The sequence below is a fragment of the Macaca thibetana genome, chromosome 15 (genome assembly GCF_024542745.1).
Source record: "Macaca thibetana thibetana isolate TM-01 chromosome 15, ASM2454274v1, whole genome shotgun sequence".
Classification (NCBI taxonomy): domain Eukaryota; kingdom Metazoa; phylum Chordata; class Mammalia; order Primates; family Cercopithecidae; genus Macaca; species Macaca thibetana.
The window spans coordinates 549,499-575,117 of record NC_065592.1 but is presented as its reverse complement, the minus strand read 5'-3'; the positions used below and the strand labels follow the sequence as shown (position 1 = coordinate 575,117).

The 25,619-nt window shown below is 58.3% G+C and overlaps 1 protein-coding gene across 4 annotated transcripts in view; it reads left to right on the top strand.

Annotated features, from left to right (window-relative positions):
- Nucleotides 1-25,619, top strand: part of VAV2 (vav guanine nucleotide exchange factor 2) — a 232,748-nt gene that overhangs the window by 174,622 nt on the left and 32,507 nt on the right. For all 4 annotated transcript variants that reach the window (XM_050759858.1, XM_050759861.1, XM_050759859.1 and 1 more), the window contains exons 5-11: nt 6,901-7,003; nt 10,768-10,866; nt 12,647-12,715; nt 13,770-13,870; nt 22,592-22,691; nt 23,744-23,839; nt 24,865-24,933. In XM_050759858.1, coding sequence (XP_050615815.1) covers nt 6,901-7,003; nt 10,768-10,866; nt 12,647-12,715; nt 13,770-13,870; nt 22,592-22,691; nt 23,744-23,839; nt 24,865-24,933 — 637 coding nt within the window. The remainder of the gene's footprint in view (nt 1-6,900; nt 7,004-10,767; nt 10,867-12,646; nt 12,716-13,769; nt 13,871-22,591; nt 22,692-23,743; nt 23,840-24,864; nt 24,934-25,619) is intronic.

Sequence of the window (25,619 nt, the reverse complement as noted above, 5' to 3'; positions counted from 1 at the left end):
GACTTAGAGGAAAATGTGCAATGAATGAATGAACAGATGAGGAGCCTCAGCAGGGAAATAGAAACTACCGAAAACTGGCAAATGGAAATTCTCAAACTGAAAAGCACAATATCTGAAATGAACAATCGCTGCACACGGCACAGGGAAGAGTTGTTTAACTTGAAGATACTCCAGTGGAAATTACGCACTTTATTATTTTATTTTTTATTTATTTTATTTTTTAAATTTCATTTTATTATTATTTTTTTGAGACGGAGTCTCGCTCTGTCACCCAGGCTGGAGTGCAATGGTGCGATCTCGGCTCACTGCAAGCTCCGCCTCTCGGGTTCACGCCATTCTCCTGCTTCAGCCTCCCCAGTAGCTGGGACTACAGGTGCCCCCCACCTTGCTGGCTAATTATTTTGTATTTTTAGTAAAGACGGGGTTTCACCATGGTCTCGATCTCCTGACATCATGATCCGCCCGCCTCGGCCTCCCGAAGTGCTGGGATTACAGGCATGAGCCACCGCACCTGGCCTATTTTTTTATTTTTTTGAAACAGAGTTTTGCTCTTGTCTCCCAGGCTGGAGTGCAGTAGTGCAATCTCGGCTCACTGCAAGCCCCTTCTCCCAGGCTCAAGCAATTATCCTGTCTCAGTCTCCCAAGTAGCTGGGATTACAGGAGCTCACCACTACACCCAGCTAAGTTTTGTATTCTTAGTAGAGATGGGGTTTCACCACGTTGGCTAGGCTGGCCTCAAACTCCTGACCTCAGGTGATCGTCCCATCTCAGCCTCCCAAACTGCTGGGATTACGGGCGTGCGCCACCAAGCCAGGCTGGAAATTACACACTTTGAATAACGGGGAGGAAGGAAGCCTGGAGAGAAGGGACAGAGCCTGAGACATGTGGGACGATGTCAGGACATCTAACACGGTCTCAGTCTCAGAAGAGGAAGAATGAAGGAAGCAGAATAAATGCTGAAAAAGAAAAGGCCCACTACTTTCTAAATTCCAAAGCCTCTGTCGTAATACTACAAAACGTCTCTGAGAGAAATTAAGGAAGACTTAAATAAAGTATATACTATGTTTGTGGATTGCAAGGTGTTATCGTTAAGATGTCAGTTCTCCCCAAATTAAAGTGTAGACTCAGTACAGTGTCTGTCATGATCCCAGCAGACATTTTTAAAAAATTGACAAGACGGTTGTACAGTTTACGTGGAAATGCAGAGGGCCTTGGAATAGCTTAATCAGTCTTGTAGAAGAACAGAGTCAGGAGATTGACATTACTGGTTTCAAGAGTTTCTATGAAACCTATCGAGAAGGAGGTGTTAGCGTAGTGATAGACAAATAGACTGATGGAATAGAGTAGATTTTCCAAAATAGACTCACCCTTATTTGGCTAATTGGTTTTTGACAGAGATCCAGGCAATCCAATAGCAAGGTTTTTGTTTGTTTTCTTTTTTTATTTTATTTATTTATTTTTTTTGAGACAGAGTCTCGCTCTGTCGCCCAGGCTGGAGTGCAGTGGCCGGATCTCGGCTCACTGCAAGCTCTGCCTCCCGGGTTTACGCCATTCTCCTGCCTCAGCCTCCTGAGTAGCTGGGACTACAGGTGCCCGCCACCTCGCCCGGCTAGTTTTTTGTATTTTTTAGTAGAGACGGGGTTTCACCATGTTAGCCAGGATGGTCTCGATCTCCTGACCTCGTGATCCGCCTGTCTCAGCCTCCCAAAGTGCTGGGATTACAGGCTTGAGCCACCGTGCCCGACCTGTTTGTTTGTTTTCTGAGAGTCAGGGTCTCACTCTGTTGCCCAGGTTGGAGTGCAGTGCCACGATCATAACTTACTGCAGCCTCAAACTCCTGGACTCAAGCAATCCTCCTTCCTCAGCCTCCTTAGTAGCTGGGAGAACAGGGATGAGCCACCATGCCCTGCTCGAAAAAGCGAAGTTTTGAGAAATTGTTCTGGAACATGTGGATATTCCTGTGGGAAAAAAGTGAACCCTACTTCATACCACGCACACAAATTAACTGGAGATGAATCAGAGACCTAAACATAATGGCTAAAACTATGCAGCTCCTGTAAGAAAATATACCGTGATTGAAAGACAGCAAAGATTTCTTAGACAAGACGCGAGGATTTCTTCGGACACAGGACAGAGCCAGGATGCGACTGAAGAAAGATGTGATACATTAGGTTTTATTAAATTAAAGGTGAATGCTCGAATATCATTAAGAAAATGAAAAGCCGAGCTAGAGACTGGGGGAAGAATCACAAAACATATCTGTATCCAGAATATGTAAAGAACTCACTGAATTCAGTAAGAAGACAGACAACCAAATTTTAGAAATGGACAAAAGTCTTGAACAGACGCTTCACAAAGGAAGGTAGACAGTAAGGACACAGAAGATCCTTCGGCAGCGTTAGCCATCAGGAAAGTGCCAAATAGAACCACAGTTCTGTTTCACTCCACAGGCACTCCAGGGGCTGGATGGAAAAAGACTGGCAACAGGCCGGGCGCGGTGGCTCAAGCCTGTAATCCCAGCACTTTGGGAGGCCGAGACGGGTGGATCACGAGGTCAGGAGATCGAGACCATCCTGGCTAACACGGTGAAACCCCGTCTCTACTAAAATACAAAAAAAACTAGCCGGGCGAGGTGGCGGGCGCCTGTAGTCCCAGCTACTCGGGAGGCTGAGGCAGGAGAATGGCGTAAACCCGGGAGGCGGAGCTTGCAGTGAGCTGAGATCCGGCCACTGCACTCCAGCCTGGGCAACAGAGCGAGACTCCGTCTCAAAAAAAAAAAAAAAAAAAAAAAAAAAAAAAAAAAAAGACTGGCAACAGCAGAGGCTGACCAGGATGTGGAGCAGCTGGGGCTGGTGAGCGCTGCTGGCTGGGGGTGTGGAATGCACCCACTTTAGAAAAACATTTGTCAGCTGCTTATGAGGTTGAGTCTAGACCTTCTCGTTGACCAGCAGTTCCACTCCTAGTGGAATTTAGTTTCCAAAGGAAAAGAAAGCCTGGGTAACCCCCCCACCCACCACACATGCGTGCACAGGCGCACACACACACACAACTTGAATGCTCATATAACAGATTTTATTCACAATAACCAACAACTTGGAGGCAACCCAAATGTCCGTCAAGAAGGAGAATGGGTAACCTGTTGTTATTCATGCCGTGGATTATTACTCGGCAGTAAACAGGAATGAGCTGCAGATGTGGGCAAGTCGGAATGGATGTCTCAAAGACCCGATGTTGAGGGAAAGAAGCCAGGCACGAAAACTAGTGCACGACGCCATTGACATTCTACTGCAGACAAGGCTCGTCTGTGGTGAAGAACAGTCAGAAGGGTGGTTGCTGGGGGCAGGAAAGAGATTGATGGGCAAGGGCAGGAGCTCCGGTGAGATGAAAGTGCTCTCTGGCCGGGCGCGGTGGCTCAAGCCTGTAATCCCAGCACTTTGGGAGGCCGAGATGGGAGGATCACGAGGTCAGGAGATCGAGACCATCCTGGCTAACACGGTGAAACCCCGTCTCTACTAAAAAAAATACAAAAAACTAGCTGGGCGAGGTGGTAAGCACCTGTAGTCCCAGCTACTCGGGAGGCTGAGGCAGGAGAATGGCGGGAACCCGGGAGGCGGAGCTTGCAGTGAGCTGAGATCCGGCCACTGCACTCCAGCCTGGGCTACAGAGCCAGACTCCGTGTCAAAAAAAATGAAATGAAAAGAAAGTGCTCTGATGTGGGAGGGCATGAGTGACCCAGGTGTATTCACTTGTCAGAAAGTTACCACTATGGGTGTATTTTGATCCTTAAAAAGCTTAGCAAAAATACTGTGAAAACCCTATGCTTGCCATTTCTTACCAAGCTTGAGATGCAGCAGGTGCTACATAGATGTGGACTGGTACCTAGAGCCCAGAGTGACAGTTCTGACTGGGCCAGGGAAGAGGGAGGTGGGCGGGGGACTCTGCCTTTCACACCCCTTTTCTAGGTCCACCTGGGCTTCAAAGCAGCATCTTTCGAGTCTCATCTGTTCAGGAAGATTCTGATCATCCCAGCCTTCCCCGTCCTCTCCCTCCTTAATATGTTTGGGCTCGGGATGGAGCTCATGCCTCCTGCATCCCGGGATCGTGGATTGTATCCTGTATTTCCCGGAATACACTCAGGCCTTGTCAGAGCCAGGCACGTCATCGAGAACTCAGTAAATGGCAGTGCTAGGCCAGTGCGGTGGGAGGCACGAGCGAAGGATGTGTGTCCATGACATCCGAGAGACCTGCAGCAGCCTAGGCTGGGTTTCCCGTCTGCACCGTGACAAGCTTGGGGCTCCTGCGGGAGAGGAAACACGTTGCATGTCATCAGCAGCCAGTTCTGGTCGACCCGTGATGGAGGCGGCACAGGGTCCTTTATGAACAGGCTCCTGAGTGGTTGGTGGGAGCCCTGGGCTCTGTTGGGACGCCCCACCGTGTGACCATTTGCCATCCCTGCACGGGATGTCCTCCAGGCCCCTGTCCAGGTCCGGCTTGCAGCCTTTTTTGATCCATGTCATCAGCTCTTGCAGCATTTAACAGCCAACCCCCCTCCTTCCACCTGGCTTGTTGGAGAAAAGCCGACGTCTGTCTCTAGACAGTCTGAGTGGCCTCATCTGCCCTTGAGTTGTCTCGTTCAGCAGCCTGGAAGCTTCCCCGTCTCGCCTCGCCTCCAAAGAGTTCTCGACAGAGGCTTTGCCGCCAGCCTCACTCTGCCGTGTGACGGGAACGTGGGGTGGCTGGCAGCCGCTGAGAACAACCCGTGCCGTCACTTTTGCCTGCGTCCTTGGTAGCCTGGCAGGCAGAGCAGTGGGGGCTGTTTCCTTGGGGACAGCATCTGGAAAGGAGGGGAGGTGATTTGTGTCATCACAGGTGACAGTTTCTAAGGCAGTTGCTGGACCTGGCCAGGGACGGACCTTTGAGATGGGTTAGTAAGAAAACCTGTGAGCTCACAAACACCCTTCCCACCTTCATGTCTGTTCCCAGGGCAGCGTCTGTCACCAGATTGTGGGCCCAGCCCGTCTGACGGCTGCCTTCACCCTGGCTTCAGTTCTTCTGCACGGCTGAGCAACCCCCAGGCGGACCTCTCACGGTGGAGGGCGGGCAGGGAGAGGAGAGGACAGTGAGCGAGTGCCACAGCCCTGCCCCTTGCTGACCGTTTAACCTCAGTGTGTTTGTTTTAATTTGCACAATGGCCACAGTGCTGTCTACCTCCAAGGATTCTGTGAGGCCCAAAAGAATAACTTTTTCTCCAGGTGCTGGCACACAGAGCGGCTTGCCCATGGGTACGTGGCTCTTTGAATGCTGGTTGGAGGGTTCCATCAGCCCGGTCTGTCCCAGGGCCGTCTGCCCTCTGCCAGCTTTGCTCCTCTGGCCGGCTTTCAGCCGCCTCACTCACACCTATAGTGGTGCAGAAAATGAAGGACCCGGAGTGACAGCTTCCTCCGCCTCCTTTGCCCGCCTGCCTGCGGGAGGCTCCACAAGGCAGGAGCTGGGCTCGCCCCCAGCTTCCCCTCTAGAGAGGCACAGATGCTTCGCCCACAGACGGACGCCGTGTGGCAGGTGCATTGCAGCATGTCCTCCAGGGAAGGTGCTGAGGGCCTTCCTCGAATGCACACGTGCCCTCCCTCTCTCAAGTAGACCTTGAATGGTCCTCCCCAACCCAAGCCTTAAAAGGCGACAGCTGATATTCAAAGGCCAGGTTCGGGATGAGGCCATGGCACACGGCGTGGCTGGGGAGCCTGTTCCTGAGTGCCACAGGGATGGTTCCTGCCCCGGCTTCCATCCCTGCCTCGCCTCCCTGCGTGCCGGTCATGGTGGCAGTGGAAGGGGGTGCTCTGCATTTATTTCCGTCCTTCCCGCAGTGAACTTTGCTGCCCACTTTGAGCCCAGGCTGTGAGATGCGTCCTTGTGCAGGGGTGAGGGCTTGCAGGGCTGAATACACCACCGGTCTGGGCCTGGGATAGCTCCTGCCCCTCCGCCCCCAGGTGCAGTGAGCCCCCAGCGGGGCCTGTGGGAACGGGGTGGTTGGATTGGCTCGGGTGCTGATTCAATGAGAGACTTGCTGAGCCCCAGCAGGTCAGGCGTGGAGCGTCAGGAGGGCTGAGGAAGCCCAGTGTGGAGAGGGGCCCGGCTCATCTGCTGCCACTCACAGAGTCACTGGAAATGTAGCCAAGGAGCTGCATCTAGTACACGGGCGCCCGCAAGAGTCCAGATCACAGGCCAAGTGGCGATCCTGGTGGGTGTCTTGGAGGAGGCAGCCCGTGAACTGAGTCCTGCAGGCAGATGGGTGACTTGTTGGAGTAGGACCGTGAGCTAAAACAAAGCTTTATCGTATTAGACTTTGGTGGGAATTTCTTTGGCTCTGGTTTCAGAAGGCAAATGACAAACTCCGGGTCACCCTCCATGTACCTGGAACCTTTGCACCTTGGCTCCAAGGACTGGAAGAGCCAGGGCTGAGCTGGAAGCACTCCGGGCTCCAGGTCAGCCTTGGGCTGGGGGAGAGAGGTTTCTGGTCTGGAGGCAGGAGCTGGGTACTCCCGTCAGGTAGGGTTGGGAAGATTCTGGTGAGGGCAGGGGTCCCGCCCCTGGACCTCTGGCCTATGTCCCCAGCATTTACCAAAGGGCTGGAGAAGTGGGGGCTTTGTCCTGGCAGATCCCTCTAAAATGCACGTTGTGGAGGCAGCAGGCAGAACCCTGGGGGATGCTCCCTATGCTGCCCGGTTCACGCCCACAGAAGCCCTGCAGGTGGGGCCCACCCCACTTTGTAGACTGAGGCCCTGGGCAGGTGACCTCACTGTGGCCCCAGCTGCCTGCGTCCCTCATGGACCCTCATGCTCTGCGGCTCCCCAGTCAGGGTGGTGGGAGCCTCCCCTCCCCTCTAACCTGCCTCCTCCTGTACAGTGAGCATGACCTGGGGGAGGACATCTACGACTGCGTCCCGTGTGAGGATGGAGGGGACGACATCTACGAGGACATCATCAAGGTGGAGGTGCAGCAGCCCATGGTGAGCCCTGCCCCGCTCCTCCCCCCCCTCCCCTCCCCTCCCCGCCCCTCCCCTCCCCTCCCCTCCCCGCCCCTCCTCTCCTCTCCCCTCCCCTCCTCTCCTCTCCTTTCCCCTCCTCTCACCTCCCCTTCCCCTCCCCTCCTCCCCCCCTCCCCTCCCCTCCTCTCCCCCTCCCCCCCTCCCTTCCCTCCCCTCCTCTTCCCTTCCTTCCCCTTCCCTCTTCTCCCCTCCCCTCCTCTCCTCTTCCCTTCCTTCCCCTTCCCCTTCTCCCTCCCCTCCCCTCCCCTCCCCCTCCTCTCCCCTTCCTTCTCCTTCCCTCTTCTCCCCCTCCCTCCCCTTTCCTCCTCTCCCCTCCCCTTTCCTCCTCTCCCCTCCCGTTTCCTCCTCTCCCCTCCCCTTTCCTCCTCTCCCCCTCCCCTTTCCTCCTCTCCCCTCCCCTCCTCCTCTCCTCTCCTCTCCCCTTCCTTTCCCTCCCCTCCCCTCCTCTTCCCTCCCATCCCCTCCACTCCTCACCTCCCCTCCCCCCCCTCTCTCTTCTCCCCTTCCTTCTCCTTCGGTCCTGTCCCCTCTCCTGCTCTCCCCTCCCCTCCCCTCCTCTCCCCCTTCCCTCCCCTCCCCTCCCCTCCCTTTCCCTCCCCTCCCCTTCCCTCCTCTCCCCTCCCATCCCCTTCCCTCCCCTCCCCTCCCTTCCCCTCCTCTCCTCTCCCCTCCCCTCCCCTCCTCCTCCCCTCCCCCCCCCTCCTCTCCCCTCCCCTCCTCTCTCTCTCCCCTCCTCTCCTCTCTGCTCCCTTCCCTTGCAGAGCAGCCTGGCCCTTGCTTAACACAATACTGAGCCATCCCCATGTCTGAGCCACCAAGGGGGAGCTCCTCTGGTTGCAGGGGGACGTCCAGAGAGTGCACCCCTTGGTCCTTCCCAGTCCCCTCGGGGCTCTTCCAAGGAGCATCCTTGGAAACCCTCACTGACTCCTGGTCCGCTCTGTGCCCTTCCTCTCTATGGAGATGTTGTCAGGTGCCCCAGAGGTGACACCACCACTGTCGTGACCCCCGCCCATGTTGGCATGGGATTCTTCTTCTGATGGTTTGCAGGACCCTCAGTCCTTCCTGCCCAGGGAGCCTTAAGATAGTAACTTGGCTCACAGTCTAAAGCACGCATCATGTTCCCCCTTTGTGTGGAGAGTGATGAGACCAATATTGGCCCAATTAGCCAGCTGTGCGTCTTTTATGTGTGGAGGATGTTTATTTCCCTGCAGGCAGTGGCGAATAATCTCTCAGATGCCAGTTTCCTCTGCGTGGGTTTATTGCCAGCAGCTGCTGTGTGGAAGGTGGGGATCCAGCAGAGCTGGAATGGGGAGACAGGGACCTGGTGGGGTAGGTCACAGGCCCTCGGACCCCCAGGCTCCCGAGAGTGGGCAAGATGCCACTTGCCAACCGTGGAGGCTTTTGATGCCACTGGCTTTCCCTGAAGAAATGGGAAGTTTCTCAAAAAGCTGATCTCAGTGTTTTCTTTTAGTGTGGGAGGAACCAGCTGGTGGCAGAGAGGCAGAAAGCCAGGGAAACAGATCCCTAAAGAGGCCTTGCCCGGAGGCCTTGCCCGCTCTGCTGGCATGCTGCTGGGAGAGACAGGCAGGTGCAGGGCTGGGGGCCTCACAGCCCCCAAACTGACTCTTAAGAGCAGGTTTCTCTGCTTGTCCCTGAAGGGTCTTGAGCTGAGTTTTGTTCCCCGCCATTACCGGGGGGTCTCCCCCCAGGGATGATGGCCCTTTGTGGAGGCAGCAGGGCCTCCAGTTTGCCTTCCTGGGGAGCCTGGCTGGGCAGCTGTTAGGGCTGGAAGCCTGAGCCATGGCCCTGCTGCTGGGGGCTCCCCTCACCTCCCCAGAGCTGGCCTGAGAGGTCCCAAGGTGGCCGGCGAGCCGTCTGGACTTGGGAATAAGCTCTGACTGGTCAAGGCCGGTTCCCTCCCCAAGTCGTTTGAAAGCTGGGCATCCTGCGGGTAAACTTCAGCAGGTGGGTGCATTGGTTGTGTGGGGGATCCTGGCCCTGGATCACGCAGGCCCTCTCTCTCAAGACCCCCATCCATGCCTGGCGAGAGTGGGTGCTCCCTGGAGCCCGCTGCTGTCCCTGGTTCTGAAGAGGTCTGAAGAGGTCTCAGACTTCTTTGAGAAAACATGTGAAGGGACATGGAGTGTCCACAGAACCTGCCAGGCTGGGTAACAGTGTTGCCTGTGTCTGGTGTGGAATGCACCCTGCTGTCAGGCACTGCATAGTGTCCTCGTGCCCAGCGCTGGTCCCGCTGGTCTCGAGCTGTCCAGTCTATCCAGGCAGGAGCGGGGGGCAAGGGGAAGTTCCTGCTTCCTACTAGGGTCCTCTGAGATAAAATAGCTGCTTCCATGTCCTTCCCTGTCATGTCTGGAGCTCTCTGAACAGCCCCAGTAGAAGGTAATAGAGTTGGTGACTTCCCCAAAGGAAGATAAAGCCAGAGGATGGCAGGTGCCACTTCCAGAGCCTGGGTAGGGGGTCTGCTGTGGAGGCTCTGGCCCCTGAGCTGTCACCCTGCCCAGCTGGGCAGCACGAGGGGCTGTGATGTGGCTTCGGGTCTGTTGGCTGGTTGTGGGGTGGTGTTCCTGATGTCCCAGGCCCAGGCTGCAAGGACAGTGTGGGCCCTGCTAACTGGCGCTGTTTCTGGTTTCTTTCTCCACGCTTGCAGATTAGATACATGCAGGTGAGTGGCCTGGAAGGGGAGGTTGGGGACGTCCTGCCTGCGCCGTCTTCTTGACCTTTCAGGGAGGTCTCAGACCTCTCTAGAAAACTCGGGACCCTGCCCCCAGGGAGACATGGTCAGGCACACGTGACCTCAGGCATCACAGACCCTTAGCACCCCCGTGGTCCTGTACCCCATCTTGCATGTTGCCTTAGAGATCTGCAGCCTGGGGACCCTTGGGGATTTCTTGGATGATGATGATGGTCTTAGGGCTGACACAAGTGCTGTGGGTCTCAGCACCATTTCTCCAGAGCCTTCTGACAGATGTGGTTCACCCAGCCTAACAGAACCTTCAAGATAGTGTTGGGAAAATCCCCCACTGCCCCACAGTGACCCCACCTGTCACCTCACCCTGGACCACTGGCCAGGCAACCTCTGAACAGTCCGGCCCCGGCCACATTCCACCAGAGGTAGGAGCAGGCCCTGCTCTGGAGGAGGCCCCAGGGACCCTGCTGGTGGAGGTGGGGTCATCTCAGGCCTCCTGGCTAGAAACCGGTGGACACTTGGGGAAGAGTCCAGCCTGCAGGTGGCTGGTACTGAGACGTGCAATGTCTCAGTGGATGTGGTCTGCATGGAGTTGAGCACACAGTCTGCTGTATAGGGAGGACTTATGCACGCAGTAGGTGCTTTAGCCACTCACTCCTGCTCCTGTGTGGGAGGGGATAGCTTCTGCGGCCCTCACCCCAGTCTGGCGAAGAACTGAGATTCAGAATCAGAGGAGTAGGAGCCTGGGATTGTAGAAGCCTCTGCCTCCACACCTTCCTTGGCACTGTCCCCATGTCATGTCCCCTCCCCGTGCCTCAGTTTCTTCATCTGCAAAATGGATGCGAAGGGGTTGGCCCTCTCTGTCACCCATCCGGCTGCAGCACTGCACACTCAGTGACCTCGTGGACAAACCCGAGGAGGTGTCCTCGTGTGCGGAGGTGTCCGGGTGTCACGGCGCAGACGTGCAGGTGGCGGCTGGCTGGGCCGTGGGGTCCTGCTGACACCCCCTTCCCTCTTCTAGAAAATGAGCATGACTGAGGATGATAAAAGGAACTGCTGCCTGCTGGAGATCCAGGAGACCGAGGCCAAGTACTACCGCACCCTGGAGGACATAGAGAAGGTGAGGGCGGGCGGTGGCTGCCGGAAAACGGCGGCGGCCACTGTGGTCACTGCAGGGCCACCCATCCCCTGGGAGTGCATTCCGGAGGCAGGGCCACAGGGCCTCTCTGACAGGCGAAGGAGATCTGGTGGCCCTCCCATCTCTGCCTCCAGGTATCCCCTGCCCAAAAGGAGGGTGCCCTCTCCTTTCCTCTGCAACCCCTGAAGCCCCAGCCTGCGCCTGTCCCTGCCCCTCCTCCGAGCCTAATCAGGGTGGGACTACGGCTTCAGCTCCTGAACATTGCTCTAAGGCAGGCATTGAGCTAGCTCCTCATGTATTCCCCCCGACCCCACCTAGAGCTGCTCCCCAGCCTCTTCCCCCCTCAGCCTCTCCCTCTGTAAAATGGAAGACAGCTCCCATGGGGAGCTGGGAGTGTCCTGCACAAGGCATGGTCGGGGCTAGTGACCAGAGCTGCAGACTCCAAGCTTCTTGCCCAGCTGTTCCATTCTGGTGCATCTGAGTCCTCTCCCGCTGGCCTGCTGAGCTCCTAGAGGGCTGAGGATGGGCCTTCACCTGCCCTACCCGACTCGGGCCTCCTGTAGGCACCTGATCGGCCTGGCTCTGGGACATTTCCCTGGCACTTCTGAGTCTTCATTGCCAACTGCTAGTGTTCACTGGGGAGAAAAACCAACCTTGTTTTTAAGCTGGAGTCTCTTTTCTATCCTCCGGTTGTGGTGTGGGGTCCAGGGTGGCCGTGGTGCCTCCAGCCAGGAGACCTGGTCTGCCCCCTTGGACCCAGGCTGGCCTTGCTCCATCTGGGCCCCCTCCATCTGCTGCCCCACCCTCTGGTCCTTGGCCAGCGGCCTTTATGCACACACATCTGTACATCCTGGCCCAGGTCCTTCCAGCTCCCTTGAAGCCCTGCTCATGCCCTGGCAGAGTCCCGCCCCTTCCGAGAATCCTGGCTCTGAGGTCAGCCTCTGCTGGGGTCCTGCCGGCCTCTGCGTCCCTCCACGGCTGAGTGCTGCCTCAGAAAGCAGGAGGGCTCTTGGGGTCTGTCTCCACCCTGCCTGGGGCTGCCACCTGGGTGTGTTTGCTTGGATGATGCTCTCTGCATCACGGGGTGGCTAAGGAGTGGTCCCGCAGCTGGGCCCAGAGGATGCCTGCAGAGCTGCTTGGCCACCCTGACCAGGAGCCACTCGGGGAGCAGGAGGGGAGAGGGTGGCAGGGCCTCCCCAGGCCTCCAGAGCAGGGTCAGCAGCCTCACACGTCCTCGTTTTCACTTCACATCCTGCCTGAGGCTGGGACTGGAGGACTCTGGTCCCAGCCTGCACCCCCGCTGGCACTTCTCCAGATGGAGAGCGTCCCTTTTGATGACAGTTTTGGGGTCGTGCTCAGGAGCACAAGCTCAGTGTTTGAGTGCTGGGTGGGGACCATGGCCCTGTCCATCCAGAGAGTCCCTGCGGGTGATGGCCCTGCCTCCTGGGTCTCAGCCCCTCACCGCAAGCCAAAACCCCAGCCATAGCGCCCACGTCCACCCTGTGTATGAGTGGCCATCACAGGACTCTGCCCCCGTCATGCTGGGAGCATTAGAACCTTTACCCCCACACACCTCCCTGCCCTGAACTCACCCCCAGAGAATGGAGCCCGATGTGGCCAGTACGCAGGTGTACCCCAGTAAGCATGGAGCACCCCAGTGTGCCTGCCTCGGAGCTGCCCCAGGGACCCTCCCCCGGCAGCTGTGACCTTGAGAGGGTGGGCGACGGCAGTGGGGTGGCAGTGGTGGACTTCTCTCTTCCAGAACTACATGAGCCCTCTGCGGCTGGTGCTGAGCCCGGCGGACATGGCGGCTGTCTTCATTAACCTGGAGGTAAGGGTCCTGGCCCCCCTCGCTCATGCCGGGCTCTGGGCTCTAACTCGGCACTGGCCACACATGTGCTGCTGTCCCCAGGGCCTTGGAGAGCTGCACCCCTGCAGCTCCGCTGTGGCTTGTGCTGGCCGGAAGGAGGAGCCCCCACCCCTCTCTCCACGGTCTTTGGATTTAGGAGCCAGGGTAGCAGATTTCTGAGCTCCCCTTGTCTGCAGGTGAGGGCGGCACTGACGTGCATGGCTGGAGGCACGGATGACCCTGAGAATGTAAATGACGTTTTTGTCAGCGGCCAGAGAGAAATGTGTCCGTCCACCCCTTTGAGCAGACCCCCTCGCCCGCCCTGCGGGTGTCTGAACGCAGTCATAGAAAGGCAGTTCCCCATGCAGAGTCACCCTGACGTGGTTAGCAGAGCAGGGCGCTGGCACCAGGCTCCGGCGGCCACGCGTGGGTGGGCTTCCTCCGGGGACACGCTGCTCCTGGCCCTTCCTCCTGGCCTGGTGGCCACAGGTGCCAGCAGCCCATGCGGTGGCTGTGTCCTGCCTCCCTGGGCGTCTCATTAGCTGCAAGGGTGGGCTCTGGTCACTCTGCCCTGGATGAGGCTGGCTTGGACCCCAGAGCTTCCTGTAGTCTGTGCATCTGACCCAGAGTTCATCTGGCCTTGAGCTGTGGTCCGGATGGAGGACCACAGACAGAAAGAGGCCTGGGGTGGGGATGGGGGTCCTGCGGTGTGGCCTGGACACAAGGGTACTGCCCTGTGACGCCCCACTCTGTCTGCAGAGCCTGCCCTGAGTCGGCCGCTGTGTATCAGATGGGCTGATGCGGGCCGAGGGCGGCTTCCCTCCCACACGCACTGGCTCTTCTGTGCGCCATTGCCATAGAATCTTCTACCGGAACCACACCCTGGCATGCACAGATATGTGGGGTGCAGGCCCAGCACCTGGGCCCCTCAGCCCCTTGACAGGAACCACAGAACCACAAGGGTGCCTTAAGGGTGGCACTCCTGTCTAGCCTTGGGTGGGCCTGGCCAGGCACTCACGGCTCTTTTTCAACCCAGGACCTGATCAAGGTGCATCACAGCTTCCTGAGGGCCATCGACGTGTCCATGATGGTGGGGGGCAGCACGCTGGCCAAGGTTTTTCTCGATTTCAAGGAAAGGTAAGTGGCTGCTGGCCCTCTGGGGCTCCTCGGCCCCTCCCTGTCTGCGGGAGAGTTTATGCAAGTGGAACTCTCAGGTTTTGGGGTGTCCCGAGACAGGGGCTGCCCCCTTTGGACACCGTCCTCCCTTGTTGAGAATGCCACCCACCCCGAGCTGCAGCCTGGTTGATGGAGATGGTACAGAGCCAGCCTGAGCCGTAGCCTGGTTGATGGAGAGGATGCAGAGCCAGGCTCCTGTCCTGTGGGAGCTCTGGACCCCGTCCTCCCTTGTTGAGGATACCGCCCACCCTGAGCCGCAGCCTGGTTGATGGAGAGGACGTGGAGCCTACTATACTGTGGGAGCTCGGCAGGGGCAGGATCAGGATTCTGGACGTTTCTAACTAGCTGTGAGGGGTCACCATCCGAGTGGCTTGGCTGTCCCAGTGGAGATCTTGGGCCCCTGCTTCTCCCTTCTGTGCCTTTGTGGGTGGTTCTTTAAAGTTAGGATGCGGACAAGGATGAAAGGAGGTGGCACGTGAAGCTTAGACGATGCCCAGGCTGTTGGAGGCCGGGGAGATGGCATTTCTGGGGCTTAGCCGATGCCCAGGCTGTCGGAGGCTGGGGAGGTGGCGTTTCTGGGGCTTAGCCGATGCCCAGGCTGTCGGAGGCTGGGGAGATGGCGTTTCCAGCCATGGAAGTCTCGAGAGAGCCCCATCAGGGGACAGTGCCAAGCTCTCTGTCCCTTGGAGATCCTTTGGAGGTGTCCGAAGGGGTCTATGCTAATGCGTCCTGAACTTGGCTGCTCACTAGAGCCTCTGGAGAGCTTGTTACAAATACCATGTCCGGGGTCCACTCTTGGAAGGGTCTGCTGTGGAGCCTGGGGAGTTGTAGAAGACCCCACAGGCGCATCTGACCACACGGCCCTGGGCCAGGCATTGGGTGCCCAGGTCCATCCCTCCCTCATCTCTAGGAGGGTCCCCTGCGTCGTCCGCCAGGTGGTCGTCAGCACAGCTCGCACCCCTCCCTGTCCGGGCAGCCGGGGACAGGCCCAGGGCTGGATTCTCAGGCGCGTTGCCTGGGAAATCCTGCAGGTGCTTCCCCGTGTGCTCCGTAGCTCCGGGAAAGGCGCTCCCCCCTCCGCAGTGAGGAGGGTCCCGGAGCCTGCTCTCCAGGGGCCATGGCTTCGGGGGTTCCCAGAGACGCGAGGGAGCAGGCAGTGCTTGTGGTCAGGTGGCAGAGGTGACCAGGAGAGCTGACGAGGCCCAGCAGGTGTGAGCACACTGGCCAGCCCCGGAGGGGTAAGAGTGGGCAGGGGTCGGGGGAGGACAGCTCCCTCACCTGCCCCAGCAAGGTGTTCCCTTCACCTGCCGGTGAGCCGATAGAGCCCGGCTGGCGGGTCGCACTGGCCGTCGGCCCAGTGTACCAGGTGTGGGGTACAGCGGACCTTCTCAGTGCCTTGTTCGTGCTGTCCCTCGGCCAGGAAGGGAGGGAGCCACAGATGAAGCGGGGTTTACTTCGAGGCCCATTCAAGGCTGAAGTGCTGGAGCAGGAATGGCTGGTTGTGAGGTGGAGTGACAGGGGGGATAGCCTGCCATCTCCCAGGAGCCTCCCTTCGCAGTCAGGCTGCCCTGTGACACCCCTGGCCCCGTCCCACCAGCAGGACCTTGCATGCGTGGTTCCCGCCCAGGAACAGCGGGCATCTCTGCCTTGGAGTGCCACTGCAGTGTGGGCAGCGCATCCAGTCACAGGCCCGGCCCAAGAGCTCTGTGGACAGGCGGCTTCGTTCCTGGGAGCGAGGCTCGTGGCCGGACCCGTCAGTCAGGGTCTGTTTGGGGAAGGGGGCTGGCACAGCGTTTCATCAAAGCTCATCACCAAGTCATCGTGGTTCCATCCCAGCATCCAGCTTTTCTGCCCCGTTCCTCTCACTGTGGAGTCGGCCCCAAGGTCCTGGTTCTCGCTTGCTGGATGAGTCCTGAAGCTTTTATAGGGTGCCTGCTGTGTATGGCTACTGAGCTCTGGACCGAGGATACGCAGTGAACAGAGCTACTGGCCTCTCACTGGCTGGGAGGGATGAGAACCAAGACAAGACAGAGGGGCTCGGGGGCGCTGTGGCGTTGCTGGAGAGCCCAGGAGACCCGTGAGGGCTGTGCAGCCGAGGACGGGTCCCCTTGAACACAGTCCTGCAGGGGTGGGGCGAGGCGGGTGGGGGAGCAGAAGCTTGGGGGAAGGTGAGAGGCAGGAGCCCAGTAGGAAAGGGGCAGCTCTCTAGGGAAGGACTGGAGGGTCCTGCAGGGGCTTCCAGGCCAAGGCAAGGATTTAGAATGTTTCTTTTTTAAAGCGAGGGCACGAGGAAGCTGCTGAGGGGCTTTGTGACAGGGTCTGGCAGCTCGTCAGGGGTGAAGGGTGGAGTAGCGTCCCGGTGTGGCGTGACCAGCACTGAGTGGCAGGGGACAGTCACCTCCCTCTTTTTGATGTTATACCTTTATGAATGTAGCCTTGGTCCTCAGACAAGGCAGGAGCTCCTCTTAGCCTTTCCCTGTAGGCCTAAAAAGGGGCATCGCCCACCCCGAGGGACACTGGGCCTTGGGAAGGAGCTTGCATTCTGCAGCTCTGGATGTAAGACAGAGCCATGTGGTTTTTTCTCTGTGGCTGGGGCTGGCCAGGCTGGGCCTGGAGTCCAGCCTCTGGTGGCTTCTTTGAGTGAGGCGGTGAGTCATGCTGGGGGAGTGGGGGCATACGGGGACGTGGAGGCAGGAGAGCTACAAAGGGAACGGCCTCAGGGAGCTGGCAGCCCCGCCGGAAGGCCACGGACTGGCTTTCAAGAGGCGCTCTCTGTGGAGCTTTGCACAAGCACTTTTGGGAGGAACGCGGAACAGAACAAGATGAAGGCCATGCCCTCCTCCCCTGGGGTGGCGTGGGATTTCCCTGTGCGTTTGGAGATGAAGGATCCAAGACAGGCGAGCGCTTTGGTGTACCGAGACTTCGCTCGGAATCCTGGAACGAGTGAGGCTGCGCTGTGGATGGTTCCTACCCGAAGTCCAAGGCTGGGTGGTTCCGGGGTACTGCCTGCGGGGAGAGTCCCTGGCCATGGTCCACCTCAAAACCCCCGGTAGGGGTTGGCTTGGCCACCTCCTCTGGCAGGGCTGCCTTTGGGAACCTCTGAAGTCAAGAAGCCTTAGCTCCCGCTCTGTCTAACCCCCACTTCCCAGATGGGGAAACGGAGGCCAGAGCTGGCAGCTCAGCCATGGACCCGCTTGTTCCTGCATGCTTGGTCCGTACCCGAGCCCATGGCCTGTGGCCCTCAACCCGTGCTGGCCTGTCCCTGGGCATCTTGAGAGGTTGGAGCTTTGTGGACTGGAGGCAGAGGTGACACCGTAAGGAAAATGGGCAGAGGACAGGGGTCTCTGGAGGAGGCATTTGTGCGCTGTGTAGTGGGGTCAGAGCTTAACGTACTCAGAAAGTTAAAAACCATGACCCTCACACAAATACCTACGGAGCTGTGGCCACGGGTCTGTCAACTCACGAACGAGGCCACGCGTCTGTCAACTCATACAGCTTGTCAGCAGAGAGGGGAGGTAGGACAAGACCCTGGACACGGTGGGCTGTGCCTGGCAAGGTGACCACACTGGGACCTTTGGGGCCATGTCCTCTGGCAGGACAGAAATCATTTGTGCCTGAACAACTTTCTGTAGGGGAGGAGTCAGCCGGAGCCAGAGGAGGCTGCCCCCGAGAGGTGCTCCAGCCAGACCAGGAATGCATGAAGTCATGTGTGTGCGTGTGTGTGCTTGTGTGTGTGTACGTGTACACGTGTGTGTGTGCGTGCATGTGTGCCCCCGTGTGCTGCCTTATTTCCAAGTTTTGGCTCCTTTTTCTTAATAGTAGTAAAAGTGGTTAGAATTAAGGCCTGTAAACTTTTGCCTCCTTAACTGACTTCCTCCAATAGGCTTGGAGTCACCGTCATTTTCTCTCCATTTTTCGGGGAGAAGTCAAACTGTGCCCCCTGGGGACTCTGTGGCCCATGCTGCCTGGCATGTGGCAGGTGTTCAGAATCCTGTGGTGTGGACGGAGGGTGAAGGCGTCCATGTGAGTGACCTGGTGGTGTGGACGGAGGGTGAAGGCGTCCTTGTGAGTGACCTGGTGGTGTGGACGGAGGGTGAAGGCGTCCATGTGAGTGACCTGGTGGTGTGGACGGAGGGTGAAGGCGTCCTTGTGAGTGACCTGGTGGTGTGGACGGAGGGTGAAGGCGTCCTTGTGAGTGACCTGGTTTGGCTGTAACAATGACCGCAAATATGGTGGCTTGAAATAACAGAGATGACTCCATTCTGGAGGCCAGAATCCTAAATTAGTCTCACTGAGCCAAAGTCCAGATATGCCCGGGTCGTACTTCCTGCAGAGGCTCCAGGGGGATCCTTCCTATGTCCTGCAGCTGCTGGGGGCCCGGGCGTTCCTGGCTGTGGCTGCTTCGTTCTCTGTCCCCGTCTCCGCATGGCCTCCCCACGTCTCTGTGCCGTTCTCTGAGGCCACTGTCGTTGGATTTAGGGCCACCTTCCTTCAGCATGGCCTCATGCGTCCTTACTTTGATTGCATCTGTATCGTGACCAAATAAGGTCACAGTGTGAGGCTCTGGTGGACCCACTGCAGCCGAGTTCTGGTCCGAGGCCCTCTCCATTGCCAGCTGCCCGTGGTCAGTGGGGCTGGGGGTGTGCAGGTGCTGGCATCTGCTCTGCACCTGGGTCGGGTGAGAGAGGGCGCGGGTCCCTTGAGTGCCCTTCTGGATTCAACGGAGAGAGTGTCTCTCTGCAGAGGCCTCACCCTGGGGCCCTAAGGGCCAGGGTTGGGAGCCACGTGCATTCGCTTTGGAATCTGTTCTTGCTGGGCGACCTCAGAAGTCATGTCACCTGTCTGAGCCTCAGGGCCCCTGTCCTGAAAGTGGTTCTATGAGGATGCAGTGAGCCCAGGTGTGAAGCACTTCCCATGGCCAGGGCCCTTTTGGGTTCTTCATGGAGGTCTGTGTGTCTTTCCCCAGGAGTAGTTCTCCTTCTCCTGTTTGCTGCAAGTGTCTGCCGTTCCCCCTACTCCCACCCCCTGTATCCTTTTATCAAATGGATAGAAGGACCTGTGTCCAGGCTTGTGGCTGTGGCCACTCACAGCCGTGTGTGAGTGCCTGGTGCAGGCAGGCTCCAGGCTGGGTGCTGGGACATGGGGAGGAGTGAGACCCACTGCAGGAGCTCAGAGCTGGGGGGCGGGGATCACCCAGGGCAGCCTCCTCTTTGGGCTCCCACTGAGTTTGGACAGCCCTCTACCTGCTGCCCTTTGACCTATCTCTTTGCTTTTCCCTCTGGCCCTGCTGGGGCAGGGGTTGAGGTGAAGAAGGTGGCACAGAAGGGGCAATGATAGGGAGGGTTTTGACGGATGAGTAGAAGTTTGCCAGATGGAGAAGGCTGCCGGCTCAGCGGTGCTGTGGCTGGTGGGGGCGTTCCCAGTGGGGCATGGTGTAAGGAGAGTAAGGCTGGGATCCGCACCCCGGCCCCTCGTCCGCCTAAACCTCAGGTGACCTGGTGTGAAATTGAAACGGGGAGCTCACAAGGCTGGTTCGGCCACGCTAGAGCTGCTGGTACCAGGCATGTTATCCACTGGGCTTCAGTTGGGTGCTTTTTCCACCCACATGAAGACTTCCCTTGATGGAGAGGGGCTGGGGCCGTCACTGCGCCCAGCTCACCTGAAATGCTTGAAGCCGAATCTGCGGTGGTGCACAGCCAGCAGGCAGGGCACTGCAGCCCAAGCACCTGGGCTTTGGGGTTGGTGACTGCTGGTGTGATTCCCTTCTCAGCACAGGCCTCTCTGAGCCTCAGTGTCCCCATGGGTAGAATGGCAACAGTCAGAGTCCCAGAGCTTCCAGTTGAGCCCATGCCTGGTGGGAAGTCAGGCAGTGTGGTGTCACGTGATCCCTCCTGCCCGAGCGTGGCCCCAGCCCCAGCAGCAGCAGCAGCAGACACGGCTCCATGCGGGGAGGACCCCTCGATGGGGGCTCTGGCTTTCTGCCTCCCCAGCCCAGACTCCCCCTCCCACCTCTAGGTGATCTTGGGAAGCTCTGAAAGCCTCAAAGTTCATCACCTGCCCTGGTTTCCCCACCTGGAGTCCTTAGGCCAGGTCAGGGGCACTTTTCAAAGGGGCCACAGGGGTGGGCTGGGGGGCCTTCGGGTTCCGGGTCTCCCTGGACCTCCTGCCGTGCTTGTGGGCTGGTGTCATCATCAGATGGGAGGCACGGCCAGGAGGCAGGAGTGCAGCCCAAGGACCTGGGCTTTGGGGTCAGTGACTGCTGGTGTGAGTCCCTTCTCAGCTACGGGCCTCTCTGAGCCTCAGTGTCCCCATGAGTAGAACGGCGACAGTCACAGTCCCAGAGCTTCCAGCTCAGGTCCTGGCACCAAGTGATGCCCAGTGTGTGTGGCGTGTCTTCTGTGCCTGGCTCTGATCATTCTCTTAGAGTGGAGAAAACACCAATCTGGAGCGGGGCAGGTGCAGGCAGCCGCTAGGGCTCAGTGTCTTGTAGGCTCACTTTTCAGGCTGTCCGGTGGTCTCTTAAATGTCCCTCTGTTCCTTCTCCCTTCTCCTACTCTACCGGGGGCTTCTGAAACTTTTGTTCATTTTTTTTTAAAGGGGAAAAACCTTTTTCTTGATTGCTTCCGGAGATGATAGGTTTTCACCAACTTTTATATGAAAATGATCATCAGTGTAATAACAGACTCATTTAGGTGGAAACCAGGGGGCAGGTTCCCATTTAAAGTGGCTCCCGGTCAACACACGGCCCCGGCACCAGTCAGGAGGCAGGCCCTTTGCAATGATGGTGATGCTTCCGTGCAGACCTCCCAGATCTGTGGACACGGGACACACCCGTACGGACTCCACATGTGGGCCCTGTGGGACCGGCCACGGGTGCTTTGCTTGACTGTGGCTGGGCCAGGTGAGCTTCGAGCAGATTCAGGTCCTTTATCAGAGTGGTGGACCGTCAGCCTCGCATGCCAGAAATGTCCCTGCAGGCTTGTGAGGGAGGATTCTCGGGCGGCCTGAGGAGGTACCAGCCACTGGGCCCCACGTGCAGCGCTCGGAGGGTGTCAGGGCCTCTGTCGCCCCTGGCTGCGGTGAGGACAGCCTCTTGAGCATTTGTTGGGAGTGGGAAGTGTGTCAAGATGCTTGTCCGTGTGCCTGAGCCAGCAACAAAGGGATGTGCTCCCTGGGCAGAAAATGTGTTCCCAGCCACTGTTGTGTTTGTATGAGCCCAGAACGCCAGAGTTGGAAAGAAAGTGAGCATTGCATGGTCCAAAACCCCAGAGGTGTGGGGAGTGGGGCCTGTCTAGGGCCCACATGGCAGAGCCACATGGATGGAAACCTGTCCCTGCATCTAGATGCCACGATCAGGATGCTTCTTCCTGAGGGCCGCCCTCCACAAAAGCCAAGCTACAGGCCCCGCTGCCTGCCCCCAGCCCCAGGCCGGGTGCCCTACAGCAAAGCAGCTCTCATGATGGAAAGAGAAATGGCCCAGAGGCCATGGTGACCTGGTCCCGAGAGCCTGCACTGGGCTTCCTGAGCCAGGGAAGCCTCCAGACACTAAGACGCAGCCCTGCCAGAGAGCACATCACCAGGACGCTGGGTCCGGCCTAGCCTTGCAGGCCAGACTGTCAGCTCCTAGCAAGTTCATGGAGGCCTCAGTCGCCCTGCCTGAAGGGTGGAGCTGATCACACCCATCTTTACAAATGGGCAGAAGAGGTCGTCAGGCTTGTCGGCAAAGCAGCTGGCAGCAGCTGCCTCGGCGAGTGGTGGCTCTTGTCATCCTTGTTGTCACCAACATGGTCACCTGGCGTGGTTCTTCTTCTTCGGGACTGCCCTGTTGGTGGGGTGACAGGGTTTTAAAGATGAAATTTCAGGCTGGTAACCTAAGACCCTGAGGCTCCAGAGGCCGGGAACCCTGGGTTCCAGTCTGTAGAGATGCGGATCCAGTGCAGGGCAAGGGAGAAGGTACTGTGGCTGGAGAGACCAGCACAAGGCACTGAAGTGGGAATCAGAGTGGCCGGGAGAGAGCGATGCCGGGGCCAGGAGGAGGCGGTGGGCAGGACACGAGGGCCGGCCTCCTGGGCATCCTCCTGGGACTTGGCTGGTCCTCCCAGGTCCGGGGGCCACATGACTGCCTGCATCCCTGGTGAGGAGGGGGCCGTCACTGACTGCTGTTGTCCCCTGCTTGTGGAATTCAGGGACCATGTAGAAGCACCAAGGGTGACACTTGGGGGTTCCCCACCTGGCACAGCACCAGGGTGAGCCCTGAGCCAGCACAGGCCTCGGTGGTCAGGGCCTAGGGGCAAGAGTCTGAGCCCTCCTGGGGTCTTCCTTCCTGGGGGGATGCCAGGGGCTTCTCTTTCCTCCAGTGTTGGCCTTTTTCGGGGGTGGGATGGGGTGTTGAGAGCTCCACCCTGCATCCCCAGCCGGGACCTGACCTAGAACCACCTGGGACTCAGGAAGAGCGGGGCACCCCCTCTCCCAGCATGCCGGCAGCGGTCCTGTGGCCCGGTAGCATTTCAGGAAGGGTAAAGCAGCCTCCTGGCCGTCGAATATGTCCACGCGCAGGGAGCTGTCAGCGGAGGGGACTGTTGGTTGCGCACCTACAGCCTGCTGGGAAAAATGGACGGGCTCACTGCAGCCCCGAGCCGCTCATTAAACCCGTGTGTGTGTGCGTGTGTGTGCACTGTCCAGGCTCCTGATCTACGGGGAGTACTGCAGCCACATGGAGCACGCCCAGAACACTCTGAACCAGCTCCTGGCCAGCCGGGAGGACTTCAGGCAGAAAGTCGAGGTAAGTCCTGCCAGGCGTTGGCCCTGGCCCTGGCCCTGAGGTTGCAGCTTGCAGGCCGGAGCTCATTAGGTACCAGCCTCTCTCTTGCCCGTTTGTTGGGAAGGTGGTGACGGGGGTGGTGATGTAATGGTTTTTTGTAGATTTTTCTTTTTTGCATTGTGTTGGGTTGGGGATGGGGTCGGGTGGAGGTCACCATCCCAGGCCAGGACACAGCGAGACTCCCCATGGAGAAAGGGCCTTGGGACTGAATCTAACTCAGCTGGGGGCTCTGGCTGACCCTGACCCTGGCCTCTGCTGACCTCAGGGAGCCCCGGGTAACATTTGCTGGGAACCGTGGGGCCACCCACCCCTCATGCATCCTCACCCCAGGCCCAGGGCGAGTCTCTATCAACATCTAGTTTCTCACGTGAGCCCCTCCCAGCCCCTCCTGTTCCCAGCTGGAGTTTCCAGGCTCCATCTGGTCAGTACACCCTGTTTTCTGCGTGGAGCCTGGTGTAGAGCTCTCTGGCTGTAGCAGTGGTGGAGGCAGCGTGGCCCCCCAGTGGAGATGCCCGATGCCCCCCAAGTCCAGACAATGAATGGGGGAACACCCTGGTTCCTGGGAGTGGCCCCCACAGCTCAGTGCAAGCTGGTGCTCCACCTTGCATCTCCCAGAGGCCAGACCAGAGAGGGGCTGGTCAACGGGGGATGCCCTGCTGCCCTTCTCCAAAGGACCTGGCCTGGCGGAAGAGTCAAAGCCACATCCAGGCCGGCTCAGCAGGCGCCCCGGGAGGGTTCCTGTAGCATCGCACGTGTCTCACTGCGACCCGGTCTGGCCAGTGCAGACACAGCAGGGTGGGAGAGGTGGCGCGCCCCCACCCACGTGTTGTGAAGCCCATCCGTCTGCACACACCGGGTGCATGGACTGGTTCTGGGAGCCTGGCTAGAGAAGAACCAAACGTCTGGGCCCGAGTTCTGGGCTTAGGTCTCCCCTTTCTGTGGGCGGGGGTACAGATGGGTGGATTCAGGCTTTCCTCAGGGAGGGCTCTCCCATCACCCTGTCGCCCTCCCAGGAGTGCACGCTGAAGGTCCAGGATGGAAAATTTAAACTACAAGACCTGCTGGTGGTCCCCATGCAGAGGGTGCTCAAATACCACCTGCTCTTGAAGGTGAGGCTCTGGGCCCCGGGTGCCTGTGGGGTCATCACTGCTGGAGTCAGATGAGGGCCGGCAGCTTCCAGGGGGTGTGGGATGCAGCCCACAGACAGATTAAGTTGAATATAAACAAATCAGTTCGTGCTTAGCTCATTCTCACTGTTCAATGCGTGCGATGAACGATTATCACAGTAAATATACATGGGAAGACGATTCAAGTCACTATTGAGGTCAGAAAACTGAAGGAGACAGAACTGTGTCCTCACACCAGGAATAAGAAAGCTACTGTGGGCTGGGCGCGGTGGCTCAAGCCTGTAATCCCAGCACTTTGGGAGGCCGAGGCGGGCGGATCACGAGGTCAGGAGATAGAGACCATCCTGGCTGACACGGTGAAACCCCATCTCTACTAAAAAAAATACAAAAAACTAGCCGGGCGTGGTGGCGGGCGCCTGTAGTCCCAGCTACTCAGGAGGCTGAGGCAGGAGAATGGCGTGAACCCGGGAGGCGGAGCTTACAGTGAGCTGAGATCCGGCCACTGCACTCCAGCCTGGGCGACAGAGCGAGACTCCGTCTCAAAAAAAAAAAAAAAAAAAAAAAAAAAAAAAAAAAAAGAGAATGCTACTGTGGTTGATCTCTGAGCTTCCTGGTGGCCACAGCAGAAATGGAAATGGAAGGGCTTCAGGAAAGAAGGACCTGGGAGGGAAGGCGGTGGTTCCTGCCAGCCACCTTGTGAGGCCTTTTCCCGTGAACTGCTGCCTCAGTGCCTTGCTTTTTGCTGCCTTCATGTCCCTTCTCACGGTCACTCCCTTCCTTTATCCACAAGATCTGGGAGCGCCCTGCCAAGAAGTGGGGTGTCCCCCTGTGGAGGGGTCACTCTCTGTCCTTTGGTGGTGGGCAGCCAAACCCAGCCTGGGCTGGCAGGTGGGGATGGATTTCCTCTGAGGACTTTGTTCTGTGCTCACCCCCTGCACTGGGTAGGGGTCAGGGCAGAGGCCAGGACCCCCGAGTGGTAACACATGACACTCTTCTCCCCGCTCCAGGAGCTTCTGAGCCATTCTGCGGAACGGCCTGAGAGGCAGCAGCTCAAAGAAGCACTGGAAGCTATGCAGGTGAGTGGGTAAACTGAGGCAGGGGAGAAGCCATCGCGTGGCTTAGCACACCGTGCCCGCGTGGTCTTGGACTGGAACTGGGCTCATTAACAAGCCGCGATTGTGACTATAGACATTTTCCTGGGACAGCAGGAGTTGGGGCGGGGCAGGGCAGGGGGTGAGACCCACAGGAGGTGGAGGTGACGGGTGGAGGGCGCTGCAGGTCAGGTGCCCCCTCAGGTGTCCCGGGTCCTAACCTCACGTGTCCAACAAGACCTCCCTTGAACCTCCCCCCGCCTGCTTTCCCCCAGGCACTCGCCTCCGTTCTGGGCTTTCTGGCCCAGTGCTTCTCACTCTCAGCTCTGAGCCTTCTGCTTCTAAAATGCTACCCCAGGGCCATCTCTCTGCTACCTGCCTGGGGAGCTCCTTCACTCCTGGCTGTTTCAAGGACTCCCCTACCCCCCACCAAGCCAGCCATGCCTCCCTTTCTCCCCTTGTCCGAGTGAGCTTAGCTGATGTCACTCCCTTGCTCCGAAACCTTCCATGGCTCCCTCTGCCCATGAAGCAGGCATAGGCTCCTCACTCTGGCACTCCAGGCCTGCAGGATACTTGCCCCCAATGTTGCAGCTGTGTTCACCACAGTTCCAGGCAGATTTGATCTCTCCCAGGCTCCTGCACGTGCCCTGCATTTCCCCGGGTCCGCATGT